This window comes from Podarcis cretensis, assembly GCF_951804945.1.
Source record: "Podarcis cretensis genome assembly, chromosome: 2".
In the NCBI taxonomy this organism is placed as follows: domain Eukaryota; kingdom Metazoa; phylum Chordata; class Lepidosauria; order Squamata; family Lacertidae; genus Podarcis; species Podarcis cretensis.
The window spans coordinates 1,698,537-1,720,442 of record NC_137171.1 but is presented as its reverse complement, the minus strand read 5'-3'; the positions used below and the strand labels follow the sequence as shown (position 1 = coordinate 1,720,442).

Here is a 21,906-nt window from a genome sequence, read left to right as displayed (position 1 = left end):
ACTCACTGTTGCACTAGCAGTGGTGAGGAGGGAGCTGCTCTCTGGTGGCCCAGAGCAAGGGAGCTACAGCACTGACTTCTGGTGTTCTCCCCTTCGCTGCCCCACAACAAGTGTCTCTATGCATGGGTGAGTGCACAAGGGGGCCACCATGCAGAACACAATCTTTAGGTCTCTTGCCCACAGCCCCAAAACCTGGAGCCAGCCCTGAAATGATGCCCATATGTGGTGCAGTTGGTGTGCCTTAGCATTCCTTCCATGGGGGCGGGGGGGGGGGGGTAGAGGAAGGGGAAGTGCCACTTTGAAGCACCTGCTATCAGTGCTTTGAAAACATATATTTAAAATAACACACTAAAGAAAATATGGTGCCCAATTACTTGAAGGTGCCCTTTTAATTGACCAAATGTTTTATGTAAACTGGTTAATCAAAGTGATTGATCAAATGTGCAATCTTACTCTAAGTAACTATTCTGCATGGGTATAAGTGTCTATGCTACTGAAATATCTCTCCTGCACATTGTCTATACAAAAGCTTGGAATGGCAAACTGCCCATTTGGCCTTAATGGGCAGTGTCACTAGTTGCATGGCACATGCACTGCTTATTGTATCCTCCTTGACAAACCATTCGTCTCCAGGAAAACAGTTTCATTCACAGGCTGACTTTCCCAGGCCCATCTCAAGAACACCATTCATGATTTTCCTTTTGGCATAATAATGATTTTCCTTATAGGTCACATGGCAAGCTTCTACCCTGCTTGGTGAGGATGAAGTTCACCAACCATTATTCAGCACTGGCACTCCTTTTGGGAGATTAGAATTGGCAAACAATTATCTGTGGATACAAATGCCATATAAATTCTTACTGGTGATCATATTAACTGGTTAAGGAGGGTGGTAGGGTGGGGCAGGTGGCCAGGCTTGTGGAACATAATGAAAGAGCCCTGCTGGATCAGGTGCATCTAGTTCCGCTCCTGGTTCTCAAATTGGCCAAGCAGATGCCTAGGAAAAACCCACAAGCTGGACTTGAGGGCAACAGCATCTTCTCTCCACTGATGCTCCCCAGCAGCTTCTCCCTCAGGTGGTAGTGCCATCATGGCTGAAAGCCACCGGTAGCCTTACCCTCCATGAATTTGTTTAAACCCTCTTTGAAAGCTATCTAAGCTAGTAGCCATCATTACATCTTCTGGCAGCAAATCCCATAGCTATAAATATGTACTGTGTGAAGAAGTGCTTATTTTGATCTGTCCTGAATGCTCTACTATTCAGCTTTATGGGAACAAGAACCCTGTATGAGTAGGGCCATAAGACTTTATATGAGTTTTTTGCCAGGTCCCATGGGGCTGCTTTCCCCCACCAGACTTGCACAGTTCTGGCGAGGTTATTTAGAGTCTGAGAAGGTTCACTGAAATATACCAATATCCTTTCAATTTCCCCTCACACTTCTGCCTAGTTTTTGTCCTGGATTTATTTCAAACTTCACTGGAGGCAACATTCCACCCTGTGTTTGTCGCATGCAGCACGGTTGCATTCTGCTGCAGCTTACCTTCTGCCGCAAACTGTGCTATTGGTCTTGCTGTCTGCTGTGGTGAAATTATGCGACTCACATAATTTATGCACTTAATTACATAAAGTATGTTGCTGTTACATTATTCTACCCTGTTCATTTCAATGCAAATAGAGGGAAATGTAATCAATTATGTATCATTTGCGGACTGAAAGCAATAACAACAGCAAATCCCGATGGCATTCGTTGGGTTGATTTCTGTTCAAACATGGGACAAGTAAACAAACATTGGCAAGTCCTGCTCCTTTTTCTGTTGGAAAGCTCTGACATCCCTACTCACACCCCAAGGGACCTGTTGTCTTTAATTCCTCCCCAGCACACATTCCTTATCTGTAAATTCACCAGAACCTGGTAGCTTTAAAACATGGGAGTGGACTGATCTGTTGCAGAATGTCTCTGGTCATCCGACAGAGCCTTAGCAGGGCAGTGGGAAGAGGTGAGGCTCTGTTGCCATCAGGGCCTCACCCACCCTGACCTCAAGCAGGTGTGACCCGGCGCCGGAAACAGCTGCATGTGATGCATTTGAGGAAGCTCATGCTGAGGTGGAAGATGCCTGTGAAGCGAAAAAGCAGGTTGTAGTAGGTGCCAACGGACAGATCCCCTGAGGTGTCCGCATACTTCAGGGCCACCAGCGGTGTGTATAGAGTGTTCGTCTGTGTCCGGAAAGGAGGACGCTCCTTGGCGATGACGTTCACAACAGCCTGAAGGAAGGCAAGGTGGAAAGAGGTTGGTATTTTGATACAGCTGCTTCACATCCCCATCCTAACAACTGCTGCTTTCACGTGTTTGGTCTTCCTTGATTTTGAAGCAGTGATTCTCACAGTGTGTGCAGGAGAGGCCAGTGCTAGACAGCAATAGGCAACTGTTGTTATTTTTTCATGGACGTTTGGGGAGGTGCCTTTCCGTTACGTAAAAGGAAGAGGAATCCTGGCATATTGAGTCCAGCATTTTGCTCTTGTGGTGGCTAGCTCACAAGCAGTGCATGAGCACAATACCCACCCCCCCATGATCCCTAGCAGTTGGTAGTCAGAAGGATACTGCTTTTGACACCTCATTGTTCCACAGTGAGGCAAGAGCATCAACAGGAGCACTGTCCATGTCAGCCAGAAAATCCCCCAGGCCATGCAAGAATCCAGCAGGTTCCATCAGTCTCAGGGTGGACCATCTTAGTGGTTCCATCACCCTTGCACAGGGGAGCAGGCAGCCCAAACCTTACCAGGAATTGCGTGGCCACGGCAACTGATTCAAAGCAAGCAGCTCCCCACCCTGCCCCAGCCATCAAGGTCTGCTCTGTGGCAAAGATGAGGCTGAGGGTGTGGCTGATATACTGACGCAGCCTCAGGGTTGTCATGGAGGCCATGATGTCCCAAGCTGACCTGTTTGATTGCAACTCTCTCCCACAAGAAGTTAAACAGGCACCGTCCCTACTGAGTTTCAGATGCTTGGTCAAAACCAGTTTATTTCTGGATGCCTTTGCACCCTGAATGCTTCTTGGATGATTCAAAAAAACAAAACTTATTAAAAATATATTTTAAATTATGAGGTTTAAATTTCTGGAAGCTTAATTCATGTTTTAAATCCTGTATGTTCTGTATTTTATCGTAGTATGTCACTTTGAGACTTACATGGTGAAAAGTGAGAAATAAAGTTAAAAAGAAGCAAATAGTAGCCTGAGCTGGATCAAGGCATTTTGCTGTCTGAGGTGAAGAAGAAGATGATGCTCCTCCCAGTTCCATGTACAGAAGTCAGGTGGACTGGTGGTTGAATCTCAACTTCAACACTAGTAGCAGGACAACATCCTCCACTGCATCTGATGGGAACAGGGGAACTGAGTGGGACAGGGAAGGCCATGTGTGGCCTGCACAGCTCTGTCCTCCCAACACCTTGCAATCACTCCTCACCATTCAGCATTTGCCACCTGAGGCAGCTGCCTCACTCTGTCAAATGGTAGAGCCAGTCCTGGGTCTGAGTATGCATTACAGGACAGAGCAGGTATCACGACTGAGCCAGCCCAGCCAGCTTTCAGTGGAGGAAGTAGGCAGGAAGAGAGAGGGTTAACTATCAGAAGAGAGGAGCCTAGCTGAGCACCAACTTCCCCACCCTCAGGAATGCAGGTTGCCAAGGGAACTAGGATCTCCCCAGGTCTCTCAAGGGGAGGGAAAAGGAGAGGAAGAGAAGATTGACAGTCTGTCTTTTCAGGAAGAAGTTGGAGGGGATCCAATGAGCCCACGGAGGGAGTCCCACTGGGGGATGGTGTGTGATAGGAGGCGGAAGCAGAAACTTCAGGATCAGAAATCCCATTTAAGTTGGAGGAAGGAGAGGGACTCAGCACAAGAGTCATCGCAATTCATGATGGCGGCAGCTGGGTTAATGCCGTCTGGCGTTATCTGTGTACTTGGTCCATAAATCACCATTTCTACTTAACTACGCTCCCTGTGCTGGATTCCTGACAGCAGGCTAGAGAAGGAGGGACCAATGGATGCCAGTGTGGAACACTGGAAGAGGCCAGTTCCTGCTTTGTCTTATGCAAACAACTCCGTCCGGTGAGGTGAAATCTGTCAGGGAGGCTGTAGAAGAACTACTGGCTTTAAAGCTTTCCTACGTCACTCATGAGGGTGACCCCTACCTTAGCCACATACTCAGGGGTCTGGCCCATGGTGGTGAATATCTCATGGGAGGCCGGAAGATAGACCTCCTTGAAGTACCGCACGGTGGCAGCATCGGCTCCCGGGAACTCAGAGCGGGCCACTTCCTCCATCAGTTTCATCTCAAATTCTGTGTTGACTGGACCGGGCTCTACCATGGAGATGCTGTGTAGAAGAGGGATTGAAAGAGAGCAAGAGAGAGAAAATGAGGCAGCATTTGGGCCTGGGATCTTCCCATCAGATGCCTAAAGTTGGAAGGAAATGGCCAGGGCCCCTGTGCCCTTGCCTGCTTAATTGCCCCAGGGGAATTTCCTTGAATTAATGTTCATTTTAGATATATAAAGGCCTCCATGAATGGGACTTAGCTCTGCCATTGAGATCAACATGAGATCCATTATTTATATATACAGTGGTACCTTGGTTTTCAAACATAATCCGTTCCGGAAGTCCGTTCCAAAACCAAAGTGTTCCAAAACCAAGGCGTACTTTCCCATAGAAAGTAATGCAAAATGGACAAATCCATTCCAGACTTTTAAAAAATAACCCCTAAAACAGCAATTTAACATGAATTTTACTATCTATGTAAGGTCTCTATATGGGCTCTTGGATACCCCATAAGGGAAAAGGGCAATTTTTGTTTACAGCATAACGAGACCATTGATCCATAAAATGAAAGCAATAAACAATGTACTGCAGTCACACAATCAATCAGTAGCTGAACTGGGTTCCACACAGTCACACACAAAAAGAGCCACAAAAACAAAAGTGCAAAATAGCAAAAACAGACAGACCTCGGCATAAGACTCAACAGGATGCTGGACTAGATGGGCCATTGGCCTGATCCAGGAGGTGTCATCTTTGTTTTAAACTGTAATTTAATATGGTGTGTGAACTGGGCCCATCTCTGTTTCTATCTGAGTGTACCTTTCCCTGATGTTTCGGGGAAGGACGTTGCTTGTGCAAATCCCTTCCAGTTTCACTAAATTGGGTAGAAGAATTTAAGCTCTTTGAGATCTGCCCCCATGTCGCTCACTCAACTCACAAAATGTTGAATTTGAGGAGTTGCACAGCTAGGCTTTCACAGAAACCTTCCATGGCAAACTTGGAGGCAGCATACACATCATTGAAGGGGACACCTGGTTGGAAAGCAGAAGGGATTTGAGGTGAGCATACCGTCATAGCACACTGCTCCACAGGTTGCTACATTCTTGATAAAACAGAAATGGTAAGGCCAGAGCCAGCTATACAAATTTTGCCCTAGCCTTCAACTTGACCAGCCCACCTCCTTGCTCGCCCCACGAAGAGGAAGATGAGCAGCTGTGGTGGAGATGGCTGGCAGTGGTGGTGGAGGGACTGGGGACTATGGGGAGAAACTCTTTCTCACTGTTATGGTTGTCATCCTCTTGCAGCCACTGCAGCTTCTTGGCTTCCTCTTCCTGGGGATAGCAAGGAGGAAGACTTTTCTCTTCCAATAAGTGGACCCTGGCTGGAATGTATGGATTCACTAAGTGTGTGCACAGCCGTGACACACCTCTCTCCTTGCTGTTTGGCACCCCTTCCACCTGTCACCTGAGGCATGTGCTCCTCCTGCCCCCCACCTCTTCCTGCATTCAATCCAGGCCTAAGTAACACAGAGGAACAGCTTAACTGGGGCGGTACTTAGGGGCTTGAGGAATATTAATGGTTGCGACACTTGGATGTGTTGCACCAAGGAATAAATACAAACTAACAATCAAAGCAGGATTGCATATTATATTGGAAAATGTGTGTATGTACCCTAGAATCCACATCTGCCAGAACCAAGCAATTTCCAGAACTAACGATTAGAGCCTTAAAAAAAGTCAGATCCTTAATGCTGAAAGTTTGTCACAGATAGGCATAGATCCAGGAAAATGAGACCCAACATTTTATCTGAGAAAAGGTTCAGATTTCTTTTCTAAATTTTTGAGGTAGAACTTGGTGTTCCAAAACTCATTCCAACTCATTCCTATCTCAAATGAAAGATCCTGCATGCTCCTTATCACTTGTGGGAGTTTCACTACTGCTGACAGAGAACTGATCTATGGGGCCATGAGGTCTCTTTAGCTACAGAGGTACAGAGCTAAGCCAAGGCTTTGAGGTTGTATCAGTTTGGATATCTTTGCTCTGCTTCCTCCTGCCCTCCCTATTCCGTTCATACCTTGCAATCCCATGACGCTGCTGATCACTACAATGTGTCCTCTCTGTCTTTGCTTCATTTCAGGGAGAACTGCTTTGATCATGCGGATGGCACCAAAGAAGTTGGTCTCAAAGATGCGCTTCATGTCATCGATGGAAATGGACTCTACAGGCCCAACGAGCCCCACACCGGCATTGTTCACTGGGGAACATAAATTATGATATTAAGAAATATCTATGTTCCATTAATCTCCTGCCAGCATAGCTTCCCATCCTGCCAGAGCGTTGTCTGGACAGGAATGGAAGTCCCACTTTATTTCCACCGCTGGTTTCATCATGCCTCTCCATAGTCTCCTCCTAACAGGAGCTCTTCCCCTGCCCCCCTGCAGTGCTCAATCAATGGCTGTCATTTCTTCCTGCGGATTAGCCCAAGATTACGTCCTCCAGCTGTTTTGGACTACAACTTCCACAAGTCCCTGCCAGCATGGCCAGTAGTCAGAGATAATGACAAGTGCCATTTAACAATATGGGGGGGGGGGCACCAGGTTGGGGAAGGGATGTTAGAGATAGATGTGTGAGCGCTCTAACTCTGTTGTGGACACTTTGTTAGGCCTGAGAACAAGGGATAGAGCCTGGGACAATTAGTATCCCAAGCATGTACTTGGTATACAAAATGGCCTCTCCCCATGGGAAACATTGTGGTTGCTAGGCAACCACAGCATCTCATCATCACAGCTGTACCTAGCAACCCCAGATACAATGCACCCCACTCTTCTTAGACATGACAAAAGGGACTAGGCCATGATGGATGACAGAGGGCCCATTTTGGACAGAGAGAGAGTGTGTGAATTTGCTGCTGATATATCACAGCCCGGTAGGAGCCTCTCAGACTTCCTTTGCAGCTTTTCTACCTGTAGTGTAGTAGAGGGGGATGTCATTGAGGGCAATGACACCATTTGCCACAGCACCAGGATAATAGATAGACCCTTCTTATTCTGGCAGTGGAATGCAGTGATAACAGGGCTCTCAGGTTTTACCATTGTTTGTGACAGATTCGCACAAAGGAAGTCCTACACTGTGGCTGTCAGCCTATTTTAGTACATTCTCATAAACTAGGTGCCACATTATGCCATGTGCTGTGTGTGTGCGTGCGTGCGCATGCCTGCCTGTTTATCTAATAAATAAAACAGCTCCCTGAATTTTGACTCTCCTTGGAAGCAAGGCTATTGTTTTACCTCACTTGAAAGTAGTTTCTGTGCTTGTGAAACATACACATTTAAGGATCTGAGAAAGGTCCTGAGCACATTGAACTGAAAACACAAACCAACATGTAAAAATGGGAAACAGAAACAAAAACAATAAGCTATTTTAGTAGGATAGTGGATTGAGCACCCTGATCTACAAACCAGATCAACTGCAGTTAATTTACGCTTTTATTGCTTAGTTGGAATGTGTCCCTGAGCTGTGATAGTATAGTTTGCTCCCTGGGTGAAGGATGGAGCTGTGTGTGCACGTGGCTTTGGTTTCCATGTGTCTTGAATGCAGCCTAAGGTACAAAGATAAGGATCATGTTCCTTGCTCTGCCCATTTTTTGCCTCCAGCTCCACCCACCACATTCAAACGCCCCTCAGAAGGTTCTCTCCAAGGGAATGTGGCCCCCAGGCTGATGAAGCTCCCACAGCCCCTGCTCTAGAGTGACCAACCAATGAGGGGGGGCATGCGCAGAAAGGAGCAGGCTGGATTCTCAGTGGTGGGTGGGAGGGGGGGCACCAAGGGCAGGGAACATATTTAGCCTCCTCCCCGCAACATGCCCCTTTGCTTTTTTCTTTGTAAGTGTGTGGCAGACAATCTCCCCCTTGAGGATGAAAGCTGCAGAGAAGGCAACTTCTGCCTACCATAGGGGCTTCTCCCGTTTTTCTCTTGGGCAGAGAAAATGCCTGCCCTTCAAGAGCTGAATAAAACCTGCTTATGAAACCTGCACGAGTAATTAAGCTTCAGGAGAGAAGATGTGGTGGGGCATGCGCTTAACAGAGTAGAAAGCACCCTCTGCTGAATTCTCTTTAGCACCTCCCTTTCCTCACCACAGCAGATCGCTGTCGATCGCGGGCTCATTTTCCTTTGCTTTTTGCCTAAGAGCACCCGGCGCCGCTCGCTCTCCCCTGCCTGGATTTTCTCCTGAGCTGTGAGGCAAAATGCTTCCACAGCGCTGTTTTGGTGAGCGACCAAAGTCTCCCCGCCCCCAAAACGGAACCCCCACCTCTAAAAAAAGCTCAACAACTTTGACCTGAACCCCTAAAAAGGGGGGTAGATCACTGCCAGATTTTAATTCTGAAAGTCCCTCAGGAGTTGGCCACCCCTGCTATAGGATAAAGGAGTTCCTCCTGGCTGCACCTTACCCAGAACATCCAGTCGTTTCTCTGGAAGGCTGTTGATGCACTCAGCCACAGACTCATCATTGCAGACATCAAGGCGCTGGATGCTGAGGGTCTTGTTGAGTGTGTCCCCAGCAGCTGCCTCCAGCTTGTCCTTCTTACGCAGGTCGCGCATGGTGGCAATGACTGGAAGGGAGACAGCACACAGGAGCATAGCCAAATGTTCTGTGGTGCTGAGATGCATTCAGAGTAGATTGGAGGGGCATCATGTCCATGAAAAACTGCCAAAGTGTGCATAGTAATATACATCTAACCCCACAGGTTTAAATTAGTATTTTCAAGTGTGTGTGTGTGTGTGTGTATCCAAGAGCTTTGCACTCATTGGACAGAGCACTGAAAACCAGCAACAGGTTTGCTTTTTACTGAGCAATCATGTGGAAAAAAGCCTGTATGCATTTAATCAGATCCCTACAAGGACTAGAGACTTGAATGCATTTTAATGAAAACTGAACATCTTGAAAAGAGTGGGTCAGGAACCCTGAAGCTTCTCCAGTTCAGAAAGAACTCAGAGAGGGGGAGGGGGGTCTAGTAGCTCATAGACATGCTCCCCCGCCACCTCAAAGCAGTGGCATAGCGTGGGGGGTGCAGGGGGGGGCGGCCGCACCTGGTGCAACATCTGGGGGTTAGGGTTAGGGGGCGCAAATCCATGGGTTAGGGGGCGCAAATTACTTGCCTTGCCCCGGGTGCTGACAACCCACGCTACGCCACTGCCTCAAAGTCAGTTTGCTGTTACATAGCCTGACACCTGTGTGGCCCAGGGAGCCAATTGGCTGGCTTAGAGGTAAGGAATGTGAGATTTTTTGCTAGGGGTCAGGAGGGCAATTGAGGATTCATGCATTGTAAGCCGCTTTGGGGTCACGATGCTAAATCCCTCTGTCGTTAATCCCCTCTGTGGAGGGAAGGTGGGGGGGATACTTTGTTGCCAAGACTACTAGCAACATGTGTGTGCACTTACGTTTTTCTGTGCTTATGCTTGGGTTTTATACATGTGTGTGCCAGAAATAATGATGAGGATAATGAATATCAACCACAAAACACACAGACACACCATGGATGGGGAGTTATGTAACAAGAGCACTTAGCATATATAAAGGGCAGGGAACCCTCAAGAACCATCCAAAGCTCTTGGGTGTCAAATAGCTCCTGGAGAGCCCACAGGCCCCCAAACCCGGGTCTAAATATGCTGCAGCAGACAGCTGTATAATACTTAGCATTTAGATAACACATCCAGGGGGTTCAAAACGCATGCATCAACCCAGTTACAGTAATCCTTACATCAAACTTGCAAGGTAGGTTAGTGTTATTACCCACCACCCAAAGTTTGGCAGTTTGGTGGTCAAGGACATACTGGGCATTGCCCTCGGCTAATACCCCTTTGGGGAGGGGCTATAGCCCAGGGACAGAGCAACGCTTTGGACTCAGAAGTTCTCCATTTCAGTCCCTGGCATCTCTAGTTTTTGTTTTGTTTTTAAAGGACCAGGTAAACAGGTGTGAAGGATGCAAAATGTCTCCCTGTGACTCTGGAATCTAAGAGCAGAGAGAATACTGTGTTAGATGAACAAATAGCCTGACCTGGTGTGAGGCCTGATCCTGTTCCACACTGCAGATGATGCAAGGGAGGTCAAGGGAGGGTTGTTCATGTGGAAGGAAGCTGCAAGGCTGACACCCTGATTCATAGCTTTGCTTTATGCTGGCAGGTGAGGATTCTTTGTGCTCTCTCTCAGTCTGGCCTCAAATTGCAAAGAGCTAAAGCTTCTTGTTTGGTTTCAAGCAGCATCCTGCATAGCAGAGGCCTACGGGGCTCAATTCAGGTGGATTGGTTTTAAATTTTTTTTAAAAAATCAAGTTTCTAGACCCCACAATTGTAGACAAACAGCTTTAAATGTTGTAATCAGGCTATCCGGATGAAGCTTTCTCGATCTACCTTGCCCACCTTCCTCTTTCCTTTTCAAAGGCTCCAATCACCTGCCCCAGCAATCTGTCTCCTACTAATATCCTTTAAAATCCTACTCTTCTCCCTCCTGTATTCCAGTAGCTAAGAGAGACTGGGGTGAGGGGAGCTAATATCCTCCACACATGTAATTTAATACAATAGAGCATTTCTCTGTTGTCACAGAATGTAAGGGGGGAAAGGGAATGAGCAAAGAACTCTAGACTCTTTTGGTAATGGTATTTGTGATTGTATTTGCAATCGGAAGTGTGAGTGTTTCATAAGGTTTTTCAGTCTGGGGAGCAAGCGCCACAGTGTGTGTATATACCTGCAGTGTGATTGCAGGCTGTGTTGACTCACTGCGACCACATGTGATACTCTTCTTGTTGTGCATGATGTATGAGGTGACTGTCACCAGTTTAGATGGCCTTAATAAAGGCTTGTTCAAACTCACGGGGAGGCGGGAGTAGGGCTGTTAATGTCTATTGCCCATGATATCAAAATGGAACCTACATGTATAGGAGCAGTGGACTTTAGAATATAGATTTGGGGGGATGGACAAGAAGAGGATGATCATTCCTGCCCTCCCCCTTTTATTGAGCTTCCAGAAACATCAGACTGGCTGCTTCTATAAACAGTATGCTGGACTAGATGAATGTTTTAGCCTGATCTAGCAAGCCTGTCCTTGTGACATTTCTGCCAGTGTGACATGTCTATTTTTTTGTAGATGCACAAATGTGGTGCATGCAGTGTGTGTGTGTGTGTGAGAGAGAGAGAGAGAGAGTGAGAGTGAGAGTGAGTGAGAGAGAGAGAGAGAGAGAGAGAGAAGCTGTGTGGTTTTGGAAAGCTGTGCATACTGGGCAAACAATGTTTGTGTCTGCTGTTGAACACACAAGTGTTTGCATTGCTGCACATATCTGGTGTTTGTGCACATACAAATGTATGTCAGTCCATCATGCCTTACCTAACAGATCACTCTCTACCTAATGCCCTTTGGACTCAGCACCTTCCTGATCTAGTTACTTAACTCTGGACTGTGTGAGCACCACGAGGCTTCTCATTAGGATTCTGCCTCCCATGGCAAGCAAAGAGCAAAGTAGGTGGGACTGGAATGGAGAGGGGGGGGGGCAGAGAAGAGCTGGGCTTTGGTAACATTCTTACCCCCATGCCATGTGTAGTTTGTTATGCAAGTGGCCTTTGGACAGTGTCTGGATCCAGCCAAACTGCTGGGCAAAGAGGAATGGCTTGTTTCTGCTTAGCCTGTGGAAAATAGGGCAGCAGTGGGTTGGGGGAGATTTGGAGGTGGAGGTGGGAAGTGGGCAAAGGCGTTGGTGGCTGGAAGTGTAGCTGCTGGGGGGAAATCCTGGGAAACAGGCAGAGAATATAGCAAAGTTCCTGCAGTACTGAAGGGAGGTCCGACTGGGTGGGCAGCACAGGCAGGCACATTCCCTGGGCGTGAAGATGCCAGGGTGGGTGTGACGGCATGCTCTAGCTGCCAGACCATAACAGAGCCCTGAGAATAATAGCTGGCTCAAGGGAGAAAACCTGAGCATGCTGCATTCTTTTAACTCTCTGATTATCACCCTCCCTGGTTCCACAGTCCCTTCCTGCAAGTTGCAGGGCTGAACAGTGCAGAGCTTTGTGGGTACCCTGTTTCCTCCATGTGGGTTTGCTCCTCTGCTAGAGGTCCCACACCAGAGTTTCAGAATTCCAAAAAGAGCACACAATCCTCCCCTGAGCAAGTTCCACACCAACCCCCTTAGCGGATGCCCCAGTCTCACCGTGAAATCGCTTGCTTGGGTCCTGTGCCAGTTGCACAGCCATGCGCAGCCCGATGCCCGAGGAGCAGCCGGTGATAAGCACAGTGCGCGGAGCCGCCTTGGCCATGGCTGAGCTGCAGTGAGTGGTGCCCGAAGGGATCAGGGTTGAGAGAATGACAGAGCTCCTCCAGCATGTGACCCAGGGATCAGCTGGAGGCTTGAGCTGGTGACAGGGCTGGGCTGGGCGGGGGAAGCTCTGAGCTCCTTCAGGGCAGATGGCCACCCCTCAAAACCTGTGACTGCATTTCCCAGGGCTGCATCAGCTGCGCCTATGGAGTTTTCACCGACAAGCCCGGCATTTTGCCCTGTTATGGTGGGTACATAACACAGCCAGGCCTGGTGGATGAATAGCTGTCAGATCTTAGGCACCTTAGGAAAACATAAAAACTAGAAACCCTATATGTGCAGGCAGGCATGTTAGTGCACACCCAACATGAATGTGTATTTATAATAGGGTAGTTAAACAATAATCAGAATGAAGACTGATATGGTTAACATGCGGCTAAAAGAGTGCTCTATTAGCCAGGAAGTCCCGAGTTTAGTTGGGCAAGCAATGATCTCTCAGTCTTTTGCCCTCCAACTGAAATATGGAGGGTAGGAATTCAGATTTGCCTTATGGAGTCATTGATGAGATAATATGTGTAAAGCCTTTAGAACACTCAGAAGACAACAGTTATGATTTACATCTATATAGTTGTTTTTAAAGAGATGCCTTTCTTCATTTTCCTTCAGTTTTCCAGTCCATGCTACAAATGACATGGGGGAATTTAGTAACATGTTACCAATTTTAAAACAAAACCAGGGGAATGGTACTAATTAAACCACGTGAATTAATGCAGAAAACAAGGGTGTGACAATAGGTAATGCAAGTCTGGGAGAATCGGGATCCAAGTGAGGGGCAGGAATGTGAAGCGATGCTTTATGTCACATGCTTGTATAATATAGGGGTCTAGATCCATTTCTTCCCCTTCTATTTGCCAGGAGGTCATGGCCATCACCCTCTGGCAAATAGAAGGGGAAGAAATGGAGGCAGTGAGAGATTTTACTTTCTTGGGCTCTATGATCACTGCAGGTGGTGACAGCAGTCACGAAATTAAAGGATGCCTGCTTCTTGGGAGAACAGCAATGACAAACCTAGACAGCATCTTAAAAAGCAGAGATATCAGCTTGCCCACAAAGGTCCGTATACTTAAAGCTATGGTTTTCCCAGTAGTGATGTATGGAAGTGAGAGCTGGACCATAAAGAAGGCTGATCACTAAAGAATTGATACTTTTGAATTATGGTGCTGGAGGAGACTCTTGAGAGTCCAATGGACTGCAAGAAGAACAAACCTATCCATTCTTAAGGAAATCAGCCCTGAGTGCTCCCTGGAAGGACAGATCGTGAAGCTGAGGCTCCAATACTTTGGCCACCTCATGAGAAGAGAAGACTCCCTGGAAAAGACCCTGATGTTGGGAAAGATGGAGGGCCCAAGGAGAAGGGGACGACAGAGGACGAGATGGTTGGACAGTGTTCTCGAAACTATGAACGTGAGTTTGACCAAACTGCAGGAGGCAGTGGAAGACAAGAGTGCCTGGCGTGCTCTGGTCCATGGGGTCACAAAGAGTCTAAACAACAAGAGACTAAACAACAAGATCCTTTGGGCCTGACGTTTGCAGTTTTGTGTTTCTGCAGTTCTGTGTTTCTGATCTCTGTCACTAGATGGCGATATACCCCAATAATGGCTCAGGCCTTGGCTGATGATCAAGATGTTGCTTCACCTCTCTAGGCTGTGCTGGGACCAAACAGGCCCCGCTGAATCAATTAGGGAATTGAAAGGATGTGGTTTTAAAAAATAAAATAGAAAATTCCCTAACAGTTTAAATCTGCCCTTTATTTCAAAAAGCTAAATTATTGTGAATTATAACTGCATAGCTTCTGTACACCACTGAATCTGGTCCATGGGGTCACGAAGAGTCGGACACGACTAAACAACTAAACAACTAACTAACTATATATTTATATATTTGATTAACAATACAAATACTGGGTTTTTTTAAGGGGGGGACTTTCTGATTACTTTTACTGCATCTGCAGTATTTGATATGTCTGACCTACGGTAATTAGATTTACCTTACTGTGCAATCTTGCATATATACTCAGAAGCCATTCCCATGGAGTTCAGTGAGATTTGCTTCTGTGTAAATGAGTACAGGATTGCTGCAGTCCCCAGGTGCCATTGCACTCCAGACTGATAAAGAAAGCCCGAAATAAATAATGAGAACCCGGACTCTGCTGCTTCATAGGAAGGATTACCTACCTGACAGAAAACAACAGTGAATCTTGTGGCATCTTAAAAGATGAATAAATTAATTAATTATGGCACAAGCTGTTTGAAAAACCAGTCTAGTTTACCAGGGCATGATTTAAAATACAACATGAAAAACTGTTTACAACAAATTACAATCACAAAAATAGGATGTGCCCTAAAATACATATCTCAGGTACCAAAGGCCAGGTTAAAGATATGCTCATGCTATGGTAAATTGGTTAATTTCTAAGGTGTCACAGGACCTTTTGCTGCCACTGCCACCCGTACTTTAACCCGCTACCAGCCTGTAGTATTATGCCCACTCCCAGCCCCCCATCACCCCCCATTCCTTTCCTTTCCCCTCTCTTTCTCTTCTTCCTTCTCTTTCTTTAAATGAACTTAAGACTGCTTTACAGATCTCCAAGTGGCTTCTCACATGGTTTGCACTTCAGCTAGTCATGTGGGATGGTGTCCAATCACCAGGGCTGTAAGATCTAATTGCCAGTCTGGCTGGCATTTGTATGCAGCAGGGCTAGTGAGTTTGGTTTATTGAATTTATGTGTTGCTTCCCGAAACAGACACTCCAGAGCAATTTACAAGAAAAAACCACAGTGGTACAATAGAAGATTCATAAACATAATAAAAACATAATCAGTGTGAAAGCATCTAGCATTGGTGCTGCTCAGACTCCCAGGAACTCAGAAATGTCTGTGCCAAAAGGATGACAAAGTCCCTGGGAGTGTGTTCTGTAGGTGGGTGGTGCTATCTTCCTTTGGCCTTGGCCAACCAAATGAAGGGAAGTGACAGAGGCTCAGGCACAATTTGACTGTATCTCATTAAAGAAGTACAGTAGGTCCTAGCTGTGTGCCGAGGGCTGATGTTTTCAGGGCCGTTATCTACCTTCTGTTGGTTGCACAATGAAGGTGTGCTCATTTCTCATGCAAAATCCACTTGTAAGATTTGTTCTGTTGAGAAAACACCACATCTTAATAATCAGACTGCCAACTTTCATTATCATGGGTGGTGTAGTCTTCCACTATGTAAAATGGGATTACAAATGAAGATACTTTGGGGCAGAAAATTCATATGGCATCAATCTCCCACTAATCAGCATAGTATACAATCCCATAGGAAATTCTTCCCATTGCTTTTGCATCCCTTCCACTCATTTTTGTGGGGAAACATCATCATCATTATATACCACCCTACCACAGGAGGTCTCACCCTACCCCAGACTGTGTCCAGTCTGCATAGCCTGCTGCACAAAATCCACTGTCTGAGCTGCCCCCTCAACTTTCCACATTAGGATTGCCTCTCCACGTTTCCCCCAACTCTTTCACCAGACAATGGGTGTACCTGTTTTCCATTGATCACCTTCCTCCCATCCTACAGAGATGTAGAGTCCCACATATTTTTGAGAAGGGACTTGACTATATGTTTACCGTGAGGGGAGAGGATGAGAGGGCAAGTGGATCTGCCCTATCACTAGGGTTTGTTGTGGCTGTTCCATTGCACACCCCCTTCCTTCTCACCCCCCACAAGTCCTTGGGGGTGGGAGAATGAGACTGAGTCATCCTGTTGCCTCATGGTATGAATCACTGGCTCAGCTCCGAAATTGTTGACCCAGATTGTTAAGTTCCCAGCAAATATTTACAGCTGTATCTGGAGTAACATCCCTCAGCCCCCAGGCTGGAACCAGCCCAGTCTTCCTGCTGGCCCTGCCTTTATGGCTGCCTCTGCATGCAAGAGCCTAGTGGGGCCTCTGTCTGGGAAGGAAAGCAGCTTTGTCAAGCTTGTGTGTCCATGTTTCATCACAGGACTGAAAGCAGCGAACAGTCAGCTGGGATGTATTGATCAGGATAGGCAGCACAAAATAATAATATAAAGGAGCATGTGCCATTTTTTTGCCCAGGCAGATAAAGGGGAGGGAGCATGTGCCAGCTTACTGCAGGTGCCACCTTACTCCCAGTACGCCCGCTGCTGCTGGGGTGGGAAAACACGACATGTAATGACAACAGGGCATGGGGTAAACTGGACTAAAGACTAAGAGAGCATGCTAGGGAACTTGACACAGCATTTCTATTTTCCATGGCAGATACCATCTTGGCTATGAATCCTGGAAGACCCGCCTTGCAGGCCTTTCCCCTCAGCTACAGAAGACCATCTTGGCTGTCTCTTAGTGCAGACCCAGGTAACTGAGTCTCAGCTTCCACAGCTGCTGCCTGACATGAACTACCATTGGCAGGATTGGCAGCAACAGCAGCAGAGACCACCTGGGCTATCTTTGGAGCTGGAGGAGGAGGAAGAAAGGACAGAGGGTGAAGAAAGAGCTGTGAGTGCTTTCCCCATCCTTTGAACCCCCTTGAAAACACCACAAACTGCTGTACCTAGACCTGTGTGTGGATAACGCAGCTGAATGGGGCACAGCTGTGGGCAGCCTGAGGAAGGACCACCCACCTTGAGCCTGCCCATAAAAGTCCAGAGTGAGAGACTTGGGTGATGTCCACTGTGTCCAGCAACTCTTCTCATTGTCTGCTTTCTGTGGGTGAGCTGAGTTGGTTTTGTCCCTGGGTGAGAACCCAGAGGTGGAGGGGAGGGTGTGTTAGAAGGAAAATGAATTGTTATTGATTTATATAAATTAGTACAGTAACTTTGTATTAATGTAACCTTTTTATATGTAACAATGTACTTTTGTAATATTTTGCTTAAATTGTCTGTTGTCGCTTCTGTTTTCTGTACACACCTTAGATATATTTTTAATATATTACCGTAAGTGGTATAAAAATTAAATAATAAATAAACATTTAGTGACTCCTGCAGGGCTGCTCACATTGCTGGATTCTGAAAATGCACTCAGGAAATCAGAGCAGAAGTAACTTGGACTGGTTGCAACCCTCCATCTAGGACACATGCTCTCCCTCGCTGGTCGAAAGAGAGGTGATTTGTGATTGGGCCTGTTTGGCAACAGGGACATTGGACAGGACAACCCTTTGGTTTCAATGGACACTGTGTTCCTCTGACCCTGTGCCTCAAAGAGTAGCCTGATCGGTAGATATTAAGCAAATCTGAAACTGGAATAATTGGCGGGAAAAGCTTTTTGTACAAAATTTCTATGTTAGGAGACTGCTGCTTAAAAACACAGGAGTAGGGTTTGTCTGTGGTAGGAATCCTACTGGGGTCTTCCAATCTGATAATTTTATTCCCATGGGGGGGGGCTGTTTTATTGGCCGTTGGTGACGCATTCACCCTGTGGCAAATGCAGCAGTGATGCGATGCCTTGTGCACTCAAGTCCTGATTGCGGGTTTCTCTAAAGCCACCAGAACACCACGCTGCACTGAATGTTGGTCTGATCCAGCAGGACTCTTCATCCGCCCTGACGCTGCTGGGACTGAGGCCAATGTAAGAGTGATTGTGTGGGATTTTGTGTCATGTTTGCCTTAAAGGAATATGAGCAGAGCCGAAGATATATGAGCAGGGCTGAGCTGCAACTGCCCTGAGCTACTGCAGCTGAAATGATATGACATGAAATGACTTGATAACATATTCATCAACACAGCGATATTAGGAGTTGTGTGTGATGGATAGAAGGTGCCAAGAAGCATTGTGAGTTGTTGATTGAGAGGTGGGGTAGGTGGAGGAGGAGGAGGTCCCCATGACTTCCGAGCTCAGGCCCCATAACTCAGCACAGGCTCCTGACTAGAAAACTGCCTGATGCTGCACCCCCCCCCCCGCTGGCATCTCCCTTTGGGTGCCCCATCCTGAGAGAACAGAATAAAGAGGAGAGGGCTGCATTGCATAGCTCTCATTCCCCAGCTTCCCTGGCCCTGCGTCCTAACATGCCTGGGCTCCCAGGGGCTTTTCTAGCCTTCACCATCTGCAAGTTGAATGCTGGCACTTGCACCTCCACCAGTATCTCACCCCCACCCCCAATAAAGGCATTCAACTTTACCACCTCCACTACCCTGACCTGGGGGAAGCAGGCGCGCGCACACTGCGAGTGTTCCTGTTTCTGGGCGCTCATTCTAAGTGGGAATGCAAGCACTGCTGGGGGAGTGACGCGCCCTTTGCTGGCCTCCGGTCCTAGCAAATGCCCAACCTGACACCCTCTAGAGCCAGCCTGACCTCCCTATACATAGCCTCAATCTGAACACCACCCAGCTGCAGTATAGAAATCCAATAAAGGATACTAAATAAAGGATACTAATAAAGGATACTAATACAATAAAGGATACTAATAATAAAGTGGGAATTATCAGGTGTGTGTGCTGGGTGAAGGAGCATTTGTATGTGCGTGTGAGAGACAAACAGAGCCAGAGACAGCGTTAACATGCTGTTCATGCTGAGTACCCCTTCATGGATCACTGCCTTGCCGTGGCGAAGGGGCTTGAAGAACTCAGAGAAGCTATGAACTATGCCGAGCAGGGCACCCAAGATGAACAGGTCATAGTGGAGAGTTTTGACCAAACGTGATCCACCTGGAGGAGGAACCGGCAAGCCACTCCAGTATCCCTGCCAAGAAAACGCCATGGACAAAGACAACAGGCATATAAAAGTTATGACGCTGGAAGATGAGCCCCTCAGGTCGGAAGGCGTCCAACATGCTACTGGGGAAGAGCGGAGGGCAAGTACAAGTAGATCCAGAGCTGATGAAGCGGCTGGGCCAAAGCCGAAAGGACGCTCAGTTGCGGATATGCCTGGAAGCGAAAGGAAAGTCCAATGCTGTAAAGAAAAATATTGCATATGCTTTTGAATTATGGTGCTGGAGGAGACTCTTGAGAGTCCCATGGACTGCAAGAAGATCAAACCTCTCCATTCTGAAGGAAATCAGCCCTGAGTGCTCACTGGAAGGACAGATTGTGAAGCTGAGGCTCCAGTACTTTGGCCACCTCATGAGAAGAGAAAACTCCCTGGAGAAGACCCTGATGTTGGGAAAGATGGAGGGCACAAGGAGAAGGGGGCGACAGAGGACGAGATGGTTGGATAGTGTTTTCGAGGTTACCAGCATGAGTCTGACCAAGCTGCGGGGGGCAGTGGAGGACAGGAGTGCCTGGCGTTCTCTGGTCCATGGGGTCACGAAGAGTCGGACACGACTAAACGACTAAACAACAACAACCCTGAGGAAAGTCAGGGCGCGCTCCCTTAGCCGCTCTGGGGCAGCCCGCTCCTCAACTCTTAGCAGCCCGTGGGAGCGCGCGGCGTCCGGCTCAGGGAAGCCCCTTCGCGTCCCCTCCCGCCGGGGCGCCTGTCGGGCGCGATCGGGGGCGGGCGCGGGGCGGGGCCGGCGCGTCTCTCCCGCCCCTCTCTGGCCGCGGCGCTGCCTGCGCGCCTCCCCGCGGAGTCTGCGAGCGGAGCAGGGAAGCGCCCTGTGCGATCCCGGCGCCGAGCGAGGATGGCACAGCCTGCGAGGCGCCTGATCTGCTTGCTGGCCCTCCTGTGGCGCGGACTTCCCCGGACGGGGGCAGGTAAGGGGCGCCGGGCGCTAGAGGGAGGCTTCGCAGGAAGTGGTCTGGGCTGCTGTCCGGGGGCCTCTTACGCGCAGCGCCGAGCGCGCGTCGGACAACGCGATGTAAAGGAGCCGGACCGAAGTGGCCCCTCCAGCTCCATATTGTCCACCCAGGCAGCCAGCAGCTCTCCCAGGGGTTTCAGGCAAGGGACGTTCCCAGCCCGATGCGGAGAAGCCGGGCATTGAACGCGGCACGTCCTGCGTGGAAAACAGGCGCTCATCCACGGAGCCCCTTCAGTTTGAAGAATGGACGTGCCATTTAAAAGAATGGCTTCCAGCAACGCCTTGGGGCAGCCCAGGTTTTTGAGGGCTACCTATGCCAGTGGGTTTGTCACACTGTTTGAGTCTGATAGCTCAAGCTGAGAGCAGGAGACACTTCATTTCAGGGTCCTGGGTTCGAGCCCCACATTGGATTCCTGCATTGCAGGGGGTGGTCTAGATGACCCTCGTGGTCCCCCTTCTAACTCTACGATATATTATTCTATTATCTCCCTATTCCCTGGCGCCTCCTTCCACACCATCACCAGCCACCTGTTCCACAGGTGAGCGAGCAGAGAGCCCTGCGCCGTTTGAGGGGTTCCCGCAGGCATGTGAGGAGGTGTGGACTTTAGGTATCCACAGGCATCGGAGACCCAGGACACCTCCCTCCGAAAATCCGTGCAGGGGAAAAGCAGAAGCCCCCCCCCCAGCCCCACCGAGATGTCGGAGGGACCGCAGCGAGGGCCATTTATCCCGCGCACATCCAGTTCGGGAGAGTCCTCTGCCGAGGGAGGTTTATCTGCGTCATGTTTTGGCTGGTGCAAAGGAGGGAGGCGCCACCTGCCAGTATGGATCCAATTTCTACCTCAGTGTTTGCCTCCCTTTCCAGGGGTCAATGCACATAATCCCAGGGTGCACCCAGGGTGCTTGCCCACAGTATGATGGTGGTAAATATTTATATATCACTTTTTAGTGTTCAAAGTATTCAGTTAGAAAATTTGGTTGGTTAAAAAAGAAAATACAATTTGAGTTTAAAGGTGCCACAATTAATAGGGACAGTGGATTTTTAATGAACACATTATCATTTTTAGTACAAGTGCTTATGGATGTCTCTTCTAAGATGCTGCCTGATGCTGGCATGTGCATTTGCGTCTAAATACAAAGGAAGTGTGATTCTTGCTTCAGAAACTATCCACATGTTAATACATACAAATATAATTGATGGATTAACCAACCTTAATTTAACATAATGCATACTATTGATTGATTAAAATGTATTTAATAGAGTTGCAGTCCTAATGTTATCCCATCATTGTGGACCTCCAGACCTTCTTGGTAGTAACATATACTTAAAATACCTTGATCCCAAACACTCATTTAGCATTCTGAGCCTGCAGAGCATGCTCCATCCTCTGCTCCGAAGAACAGCATCCCTCAAAATATTTTATTTTTGTGCTTCTGCAAACAGTGTGGTTCTCTTAAGCCTGTTGTTAGCTCCTACTTGTGCATGGATGGCACTGGTGTGGCTACAGAAGGACCAGCACATTATGAACAGATCATTATTAGTACATACAGATGGTGCCTAC

At 47.9% G+C, this 21,906-nt stretch overlaps 2 protein-coding genes and 1 long non-coding RNA gene across 5 annotated transcripts in view; 2 read left to right on the top strand and 1 right to left on the bottom strand.

Moving 5' to 3' along the window:
* Positions 1 to 370: 370 nt before the first annotated feature.
* Positions 371 to 12,676, bottom strand: RDH8 (retinol dehydrogenase 8). The gene is made up of 6 exons (XM_079967054.1): positions 12,508 to 12,676; positions 8,761 to 8,922; positions 6,387 to 6,566; positions 5,250 to 5,343; positions 4,189 to 4,372; positions 371 to 2,263 (listed from the first exon to the last, which is right to left on the bottom strand). Exons 1-6 carry the CDS (start codon positions 12,611 to 12,613, stop codon positions 2,039 to 2,041), a joined length of 951 nt encoding a protein of 316 aa, XP_079823180.1. The 5' UTR covers positions 12,614 to 12,676; the 3' UTR covers positions 371 to 2,038.
* On the top strand, positions 6,966 to 17,640 carry LOC307210873. The gene is made up of 2 exons (XR_013836189.1): positions 6,966 to 7,238; positions 16,933 to 17,640. It is a non-coding gene; the product is annotated as an uncharacterized lncRNA (long non-coding RNA).
* A 2,513-nt stretch (positions 17,641 to 20,153) lies between these two features.
* COL5A3 (collagen type V alpha 3 chain) overlaps positions 20,154 to 21,906 on the top strand; it is a 142,441-nt gene continuing 140,688 nt past the window's right edge. For all 3 annotated transcript variants that reach the window (XM_079967786.1, XM_079967785.1, XM_079967791.1), the window contains exon 1: positions 20,154 to 20,300. In XM_079967786.1, the coding sequence (XP_079823912.1) occupies positions 20,228 to 20,300 (73 nt within the window). In that variant the 5' untranslated portion in view covers positions 20,154 to 20,227. The remainder of the gene's footprint in view (positions 20,301 to 21,906) is intronic.